This window comes from Peromyscus leucopus, chromosome 8b (assembly GCF_004664715.2).
Source record: "Peromyscus leucopus breed LL Stock chromosome 8b, UCI_PerLeu_2.1, whole genome shotgun sequence".
Classification (NCBI taxonomy): Eukaryota; Metazoa; Chordata; class Mammalia; order Rodentia; family Cricetidae; genus Peromyscus; species Peromyscus leucopus.
Genome location: NC_051086.1, coordinates 37,431,415 through 37,440,653, shown reverse-complemented (window position 1 = coordinate 37,440,653; position 9,239 = coordinate 37,431,415). Strand labels below are relative to the sequence as shown.

Sequence of the window (9,239 nt, the reverse complement as noted above, 5' to 3'; positions counted from 1 at the left end):
GGTAGTATTCCATTGTATCACTAGTCTTTTTTGACCGCACAAGCAAACTTTAGACTGCTAAGCTGTGCCTGGATCCTCCGAGCCGTTCTCTTGGCTGGCTCTGCCTGCTTATTGGGTTGTGAAAGCTGAGCCTAAAGCTCACAGCCCAGTCAGAGGTGTGTGGGACCGAAAACTGTGTTCAACCTTCCTAGAGCTCTAGAATGCTGATGTTTACACTGTAGCAGGCATTTTTACTTCATCTTTTGTTCCTACTTAATGTACTGGCTGCTCAAGGGCTCAGCAGCAGGCAGAAACTCACTCTTTCTTTCTTTCTTTCTTTCTTTCTTTCTTTCTTTCTTTCTTTCTTTCTTTCTTTTTTTTTTTTTTTTTGAGACAGGGTTTCTCTGTGTTTTGGTGCCTGTCCTGGAGCTTGTTCTGTAGACCAGGATAGCCTCAAACTCACAGAGATCCACCTGGCTCTGCCCCAGTGCTTGGATTAAAGACATGCATGACCACCACCGGGCCAGGCAGAAACTTTTTGTTTATTTGTTTTTGTTTTTGTTTTTGGAGACAGGGTTTCTCTGTGTAGCTTTGCGCCTTTCCTGGAACTCACTTTGTAGACCAGGCTGGCCTTGAACTCACAGAGATCTGCCTGGCTCTGCCTCCCAAGTGCTGGGATTACAGGCGTGCGCCACCACCGCCCAGCAGGCAGAAACTCTTAAAGGAGCTGTATCCTCTTTTTTCTTCAAGCTCAGACCCTGTGGAAATTTGAACACCATATTTGTATGCCAAAATGTTTTTGGTTTTTTTTTTTTTTGCTCTTTTGGAGGGCCTGCCACCCAGCTCCCAAATAAATCACTCACAGAGGCTAATTCTTAATTATAAATGCCTAGCCTTAGCTTGGCTTGTTTCTTGCCAGCTTTTCTTAACTTTATATTATCCCATCTACCTTTTACCTCTTTGCTTTTTCCTTTTCTTACTTCTTTATAACTTACTTTCATTTTTACTCCATGGCTGGCTGGGTGGCTGGCATCCTCCTCTCTTTGTTCTCTTTCTTCTCCTCCTCTCAGATTTCTCCTTCTATTTCTCCTCTCTGCCCACCAGCCATGCCTATTTCTCTCTTCCGCCTTGCTGTTGGCTGTTCAGCTCTTTATTAGACCATCAGGCGTTTTAGACAGGCACAGTAACACAGCTTCACAGAGTTAAACAAATGCAACATAAACAAAAGTAACACACCACACCTTAAAGTAATATTCTACAACACCTGGGTTTTAAAGTGATAAATGGAGCTAATTATTTAGAATTCTTGTCACTGTGAAGACTTCAGTGGTACGAAACTGATTTGGTGGCACACACCTTAATCCCAGCACTTAAGTTAACGCAGCGGGACCAGAGGTTTTAGGTGATCCTCGGCTATGGAGTTGAAAGCCAACTCCACCTGAGATCTCTCAAAAAACAAAAAAAGCTAGGTGTGATGCTGCACGCTTCTGATCCCTGCACTTAGGAAGTGGAGGCAGAAGGATCGGAAGTTCAAGGTCATCCTTGACTACATAACAAGCTTGTTGCCAGCCTGGGCTACATGAGACCCTGTCACAAAACACAATTTCAGCAATATTGGGAGCAATAATAAAAGCTGAGTATGGCGGTGCGTGCCTGTAATCCCAACCCTCTGGAGTCAAGAGGCAGGATCTAGAGTTCAAGGCTAGCCTGGGTCACATGGTGGGAAAACAACATACGGGGGCTGGAAAGATGGCTCAGTGTATTATAGCACATGTTGCATAAACATAACGACCTGTGTTTAAATCCCCAGTGCTCACGTGAGACCAGCTGTGGCCTCTCATGCTTGTAACCAGAATAGTAAATGGTAGAGACGAGAGGATCTCTGGGGTTAGCTCTAGGTAGAGTGGTCCTGTCTCAAGGAATTAAGGCAAAGTAATACCTGATGTCTTTCTCAGGCCTCCATGCATGTGCACAGGTGCCTGCACCCCCCCCACACACACACCCATGCACATAAACTACACACTCACACACAACCTGAGTAACAAAAAGGCAGCCAGGCCAGGTGTGGCTGTGTATGCCTTTAATCGCAGCATTCAGGAGGCAGCGACAGTCATTATCTGTGAGTTTGAGGCCAGCCTGGTCTACACAAGGCAGCCTAGGCTTGTTGTGGGATATTTGTACACTATGTGAAAATGTATTACTGTAATTAGTTTAATAAAGAGCTGAACGGCCAATAGCTAGGCTGGAGGTATAGTCTGGACTTCCAGACAGAGAGAAAGGAAGTAGGAGATGAATCTAGGCATTCAGGAGATGCCAGCAAGAAAATGGAGGGAGTTGGACATACAGAATGGAAGGTGAAAAGGCCATGAGGCAAAACATAGATTAATATAATGGGTTATTTTAAGTTATAAGAGCTACTGGGACAAGCCTAAGCTAAGGCTGAGCTTTCATAATTAGTAAGTCTTGTGTTGTTATTTGTGTCAGCAGTCAGAAGAGTTCCCCAGCTCTTTATCTTGGTGTACCCTCATATGTTCCTATGGTAATTGCATTTGGAAGCCCCAAGCCATGCACCTGAGTATACATGATTACTGAGTTAGTCCACCCCTTTGCTGTCTTCCACAGGCTCTGAAAACTCCACTCCCTTAATGTTCACTGGGTTCTCCTTGCCTTCATCCCCAACCAGTCCAACTAGCCAGTCTCCACTCTTTACCAGTCCATCTCACCTTTCAGTGAGGATCAGATCAGAATTCCACTAAGTTTTCTGTCAGTTACCTTCCTGAAATAATCCTTAATGGATGACCCACCAGTTAACTCAGGGAATAAACAGAAATAAAGGCAAGTTATACAGAAAAACCACCAGCAGAGGAGAGCCAGGGAGCCAGGGAGCAGGACACCCTGCTGCCACTGGACACAGGAACCAGCCTGCGCTGTTGTCTTCCCTGGCATTCAACACTGGATCCAAGGGTTGGCAACACAGACACCATTGTGCCTGCCAACTTGAGGCCGCTGCCACGGACACCAGAATGAAGTGTCCACTGTCCTTGTTCCTCTGTCATTAGTTTCAGATTTAAAATCCCAGATAAGTGCATCTGATTGGCAGAGCCTGCGTCAAGGGCTTGTATCCCAGCTGGCAGAGCAGCAATGGTTCTCACTGGTCTCTTCAGCTTTTTGGGGGGCAAGGACTCTCAAATAGGAGGGGTGTTCAGAACCTGCAAGTGCCCCTTACATTTATGCTGCTCTAGGCAGAAGCTCCATGATGTAACAGGTACAAGCTTGTTTTTGTAGAACAGCTGTTAGTTTCTTCCCTATTACTGCAATCGTGGGAAAGAATGCTTGCTGCTCCTGCAGAGGACAAGAGTTGGGTTCCCAGCACCCACGTGGCAGCTCACAACCACTTCTAACTCCAGCTCCAGAGGGACCCAATCCAATTGCTCCCAGGGACATTACCACTAGCTGTTGGCAGGTCTGTTCTCAGCACAGGCCTCTCCAGTAGGCTGCTTGAAGTTCCTCAGCCATAGACACTGGCTTCCCCATAAAGCTAGTGGCATAATCTGTTCACAACTGTCTGGTACCATGAACTGGGGGGCTCTTAATAGCAACTCCTTTCTCATAGTTCAGTACCTGGTAAGGGCCCACTCCTTGGTTCACAGATACTGTCTTTTTTTTTTTTTTTCTTTTAATAATTTTTATTTTATGTTCATTGGTGTTTTGCCTGTGTCTATGTCTGTGTGAAGATGTCAGGTCCCCTGGAACTGGAGTTACAGTTGTGAGCTGCCATGTGGTTGCTGGGAATTGAACCCGGGTCCTCTGGAAGAGCAGTTAGTGTTCTTAACTGCTGGACCATCTCTCCAGCCCTGATGCTGTCTTCTCAATTGTCCTCACAATGCAAAGGAGCTATGTTAAGCCTTTTGTGAGGGCAGAATCTAGAGTCATTTCTCTCAATCACCTAACAAAGACCCCTCCTCCCTACATAACAGCAGAGGTAAGGAAATTGTTGGGACGTAAATGTTCATCTAGGGCAGAAAGCCATTCCAGAGAACATGGTGTAAGTCAGATCACCCTTTAAGACCTAACCTCAGTTCTCACATCTTCCTTCTGCCATACTGCTAGTCTCATAGGCCAGACCAGAGGGGGATTCTCGTGGGTTATCCTGGAGACTGGCTGCTACATGAAGTGTGGGAGTCTGTCCCAGGAAAACTAAAGATAGGAGGATCGCCTATGTGTTTGAGGCCAGCCTTGTCTACATAGTGAGTTTCAGGCTAGCTAGGGCTACATAGATCTGTCTCAAAAAGAGAGAGAGAGAGAGGAAAAGAGGGAAGGAGGGAGAGAGACAGATAGAAAAGGGATGTGAGATAAAATAACCTCCTGATTTAATAATTTAGCTTAACAGGATATTTGTAATTTATCAAAGACCAGTTACACTACTCTACCACAGTGTTCAAATGCCAGGGCCTCTTTGGGAAGAAAATGCCAAGACAGTTGGGTTATGGACCTCCTTTTTTTTTATTTTTGAGACAGGGCCTCACTATGTAGACCAGGCTGGCCTCAAACTCCCAGAGATCCACCTGCCTCTGTCTCCTGAATGCTGGGATTAAAGCTGTGGGCCTTAGTGGTAATCTCTTGCCTGGCTTGTTGAGGCCCTGAGTCTGATCTCCAGCAACATACACATGAAAAACCTCTATCATGAACCTACCCTCTTCTTCGTCACACACAGTTCCAGAATGACAAACACACTCAGAGACATGCAACAATGTCTTTTATTAGGCACAGGATTTTAAATGATCTCTTCAGTTTCTCCATACACAGGCAAAACTATGTGTGCCGTTTAACATACTGGAGCTTGACAACTGAATCACTACCTAGAGAAGGGAAAATTATCCCCAACCTGCTTAGCCAGGAGGCCAATTCATCTGCCGACCCCCAAGAACATGGAGATGAATATGGTAGACAGACTGTCCCCCGTCTGCACCTTCATTCACCACCATCCGATAACCCCGGTTCAGGCCCAGATCCGCAGCACATTTCTTGCCAACAATCATTAAATGTCCTAGAAGCTGGAAAAGAACAAAGAGTTTCTTAAATACAGGAAATGAACACTTCTGTCCATTAAATAACAGTCAAGCTGGTGTCAAAAAAAAACAAACAAAACAAAAAAACACCAAAACAACAACAACAAAATCCCCACCAAAAACAAAAACAAGAAAATCAGTGACATAGAATGTGTCAGAAATTTACTCACACTTTCGTCATCATCTTCCGCTACAGAAATCTGGGATATATGCTTCTTGGGTATCACCAGGAAATGTGTTGGCGCTTGAGGGGAAATGTCATGAAAAGCAAGACACTAGGGGAGAGAAACAGAAGCTTTAGGATACCATCCACTAGACTAAAACATACTCTCTGACAAGCATTAAGCACCAACCTAATGGGAGGCATGAGTTAGATGCTAGGAAAACAGACGTATACATAATGCACATGGCCTTACAATCCTTTTCATGACATTTTAGAGTTTTAAAAGAAGATGGACTCTAAGCAGAGATGTAGTTATTAAAGGTCAGACACATTATGAATTATGAAAGTAACAAGTAAAGAGTGAGGAGGAGGAGGATGACCACAAAAAAATAGGATTTAGCCGGGCAGTGGTGGCACACGCCTTTGATTCCAGCACTGGGAGGCAGAGCCAGGCAGATCTGTTTGAGTTTGAGGCCAGCCTGGTCTACAAAGCGAGATCTAGGACAGGCACCAAAGCTATACAGAGAAACCCTGTCTCAAAACACCAAAAAAGGATTTAGACTGAGATCAAGGATAATCATTCTGAGACAGTGACACTGAATCTGTGATTTAATGTATGTGGTGGTTTGAAGAAGAATGGCCCCCACAGGCTCATATATTTGAATGCTTAATCATCTGGGAGTGATCAAGGGTCTCTTTCTCTCTCTCTCCATGCTTCCCACCAGTATAACAGACTAAACCTCTGAAACTGTAAGCAAGCTCCCAATTAAATGTTTTCTTTTATAAGAGCTGCCTTGGTCATAGTATCTCTTCACAGCAACAGTTATTAGGACAATGGGTGAGCAAAATTTAGTCCTCTCAACCTTGCCAGGCTGATCTCATTCAAGTCTTCTGGCTCAAGTCACACTGTCTACAGTTCTCTATCTTTAGGGCCTGCTAGTCCCCCTACAACAATCCTCTTTGTACTTTCCTTTTTAAAGATTTTGAGGGCTGGAGAGACGGCTCAGCAGTTAAGAGCACTGACTGCCCTTCCAGAGGACCCAGGTTCAATTCCCAGCACCCACATGGCAGCTCTCAACTGTCTGTAATTCCAGTTCCAGGGGAACCAACATCCATGGCAAAATACCAATGCATGTAAAATATAAATAAATAAATAGATAAATAAATAAAAGATTTCGAGGCCAGCTAAGTCTATAAAGTTCCAGGACAGCCAGGGCTGTTACACAGAGAAACCCTGTCTCAAAAAAAAAAAACCAAAATTATTTATTTTTATGTAGATGAAGATTTCTGCCTGTGTGTATGGCTGTGGACCATGTTCATGCCTTGCCCATGGATGCCAGAAGAGGATGTTGGATCTCCTGGAACTGGCGTAGGACAGTTGTGAGCCACCTGATGTGGGTGCTGGGAATCAAACAGGTCTTAACCATCGAGTCATCTCTCCAGCCCTCTCTTTTTTTTTTTTTTTTTTTTTTTTTTTTTTTTTTTTTTTTTTTTTTTTTTTTTTTTTCCAGTCTCTCTCTCTTCTTCAACACCAACTTTTGTCTAATTTAAAATGCTATACATTCAACTTGGAAAGCTACAAATCCCTCCCTCCCTAGCGCATGTTAATTTCATGTGTGTGTGTATGTGCATGTACAGACGTGAATATGTAGGTGTGTAACCTATGCACACAACCCTCCTGTATTGCTTTCCACCTACCGCCTAGAGACAGGGTCTCTCACTAAACTTAATGTCTTGGTAATGTGACTAGGCTGGCTGGCCAGCCACCAGGCAGCTCCAGGACTTTGCCAGTCTCTGCCTTCACACCGTAAAGTCATAGGCACATGCAGCTATGCCCAGCTTTTTACTTGGGTGCTGGGGATTTGAACTCAGTCCTCATACTTTCCGAGTAATCACTTACCCACTGAACCATCTCCTCTGCCTCCATCTTTATTCTTTGGGAAACAAATCTGATTCCTGTAGATTCCCTTCCCCCTCCTACCTTTTCCAGAGTCATGATTATGCAATTTCCTGTTTTGTTTTTCCACTTTGCAGGTACTGGTTTTTTTTTATTTTTTATTTATTTATTTTATCTCTTGCTCCCTTCCTCACAGAACCCAGCCACACTTACATGGCCAGGGACTAATTTTACTTGATATCCTCTATAAAATGCGGCATCATTTAGAATGCTTCTGTCAGTTATACTTAAGTTCAGTCATTATTTCAAAGATCATTTATCAAAACAACTGCAAATTATGGTTCTGTCCGGTTTGGGTTTTTTTTTTTTTTTTTTTAAAGATGGGGTCCCCGTGTAGCCCAGGTTGGAGCTTGAACTGATACTCTTGCCTCTACCTCCCCAAATGGAATAATCACAGGGTGATGGTTTTTGTTTACAGCTTTTTCTTTCTTTTCAAGTGTTTTGCTTTGTTTTTTGAGGCATGGTCTTACCCTGAAATACAGGCTGGCCTGTAACTCCTGGCTCAGCCTTCTAGACGCTGGGATTACTGGACAGTCTACAACAAATGCAATTTAAATAAAACTCACCTCCAGGAACCGAATTAAACTGGGAGTCATGTTTCCAGTCTATGTGAACATTAAAGTAGCATTAATGCTTCCTCACATTTCATATGTCTTAGATAATTTAACAAACCACTTACAAACTTTCTAGTCAATGGGCCAAGCTGCTACCCTGCTGTGTGTGAGATGAAAGCCATACACAGAACTGCTTGGGAAATGATTTACAAAACTGCTCTTCAGGGTCCACTGCGACTTTGAGCCGCACCATAAATGTTTTCCCGTTCAGGAAGGCGTGGTGGGCCGCCTGCAATCCCAGCATCTGGGAGGTGGAGGCCGGAGGATCAAGGGTTCAAAGTCAGCCCCAGTTAAGCTACTCAGCGAGTTCGGGGTCAGCCTGGGGGACTTGAAGCCGGATCTATTTTTTAAAAAACCCCAAAAACCTAAAGCAATATTTCTGAAAGGTCGAGGGGCCGATTCCAGTCTCCAGGGGAGGGGGGGCAACGCCTGCCGCGGGAACCGGGAAGCGGAAGGACGGCGAATCCCCGGTCACCTCGCAGCGCGGGACCGCCGCGCGGCGCGGGAGATGGCGGAGATTGCGCCGGGGGCACGATCGGGTTTCTCGCAGGCCAGATTGACACCGGCGAGGTGGGTGGCGGCCGCCGGTCCCGGTGGGCGTCACCCCCCCACGGGTCGTCACCACCCGGGGCCGCCGCCCGCACTTCACCCGGGCCGCGACACGCGGCGGGCCGAGCGGCCGATAACGCGTAACCCGAGCGCAGGCACGCGCCGCAGGGCCACGCGGGCGCAGGGCCAGGGCCAGCCGGGCCGCGCCTCGTCTCCGGCCCGCAGCTCCTCGGGGAACGCCGGCGTGTGCCGGCCGCCCGCCCGCCCCGCAAGCCTACCCGGTCGTCCTCGAAGATGATCTTGGCGGGGATTTCTTTACGGATGATCTTGCCGAAGATCGTGTCGCCGCCGGGCTGGGCCACCTGAGCCTTGGCAATCTCGTCAGCCATCGCCGCCGCCGTGGCCGCCGCTCGCCGTCCTTCCCGCGCCCGCGGCCACGGTGGGGGAGAGAAACCGCGGGAGCGCGCGCGCGCGAGGGAGGACCCGCCGGCTCGCGCCCAGTCGGCTGGCGCATGCGCACTGGCCCCGGCGCCGCGGCAGCGGCGATCCCGGGAGAGGAAGGGGCGGAGGAGCGCCCTTCCTTTGCCTGTGCACCTCTGCAGGGAGATCTGATTTGCCAGCTCCGGGAGGCGGTTCGCTTTGGTAGAGTGTTTGCCAAGCACGCACGGAGTTCTAGGTTTGATATCCCAGTACCTGCCGGGCCGGGTGCTGCACGCCTGTAATCCTCGAGTTTGAGAGAGAGATGGAGTCAGCAGAATGTTAGTTCAGTTCATCCTCCGCAACATAGTGAGTTTGAGGCCACCCTGTCTCAGAGCAGTTGCTTCCTAACTAAAATGGTGCTGGCCACGTTTGCTGGCTGAGATACCTTCGCGTTTCTTTTTCTTACTTTTTTTTTTTTTTAAGATTTA

The 9,239-nt window shown here is 46.9% G+C and overlaps 1 protein-coding gene across 1 annotated transcript; it reads right to left on the bottom strand.

Moving 5' to 3' along the window:
* Positions 1-4,718: 4,718 nt before the first annotated feature.
* Hint1 (histidine triad nucleotide binding protein 1) lies at positions 4,719-8,847 on the bottom strand. The gene is made up of 3 exons (XM_028880021.2): positions 8,610-8,847; positions 5,219-5,323; positions 4,719-5,033 (listed from the first exon to the last, which is right to left on the bottom strand). Exons 1-3 carry the CDS (start codon positions 8,718-8,720, stop codon positions 4,869-4,871), a joined length of 381 nt encoding a protein of 126 aa, XP_028735854.1. The 5' UTR covers positions 8,721-8,847; the 3' UTR covers positions 4,719-4,868.
* Positions 8,848-9,239: the final 392 nt, after the last annotated feature.

Coding starts and splice junctions, on each gene's coding strand:
- Hint1 (XM_028880021.2), bottom strand. CDS start 8,720: ATGGCTGACGAGATTGCCAAGGCTCAGGTGGCCCAGCCCGGCGGCGAC. Junction 5,324..8,609: donor TCATCTTCGAGGACGACCGG/GTAGGCTTGCGG, acceptor TCTCTCCCCTAG/TGTCTTGCTTTTCATGACAT. Junction 5,034..5,218: donor CGGAAGATGATGACGAAAGT/GTGAGTAAATTT, acceptor GTTCTTTTCCAG/CTTCTAGGACATTTAATGAT.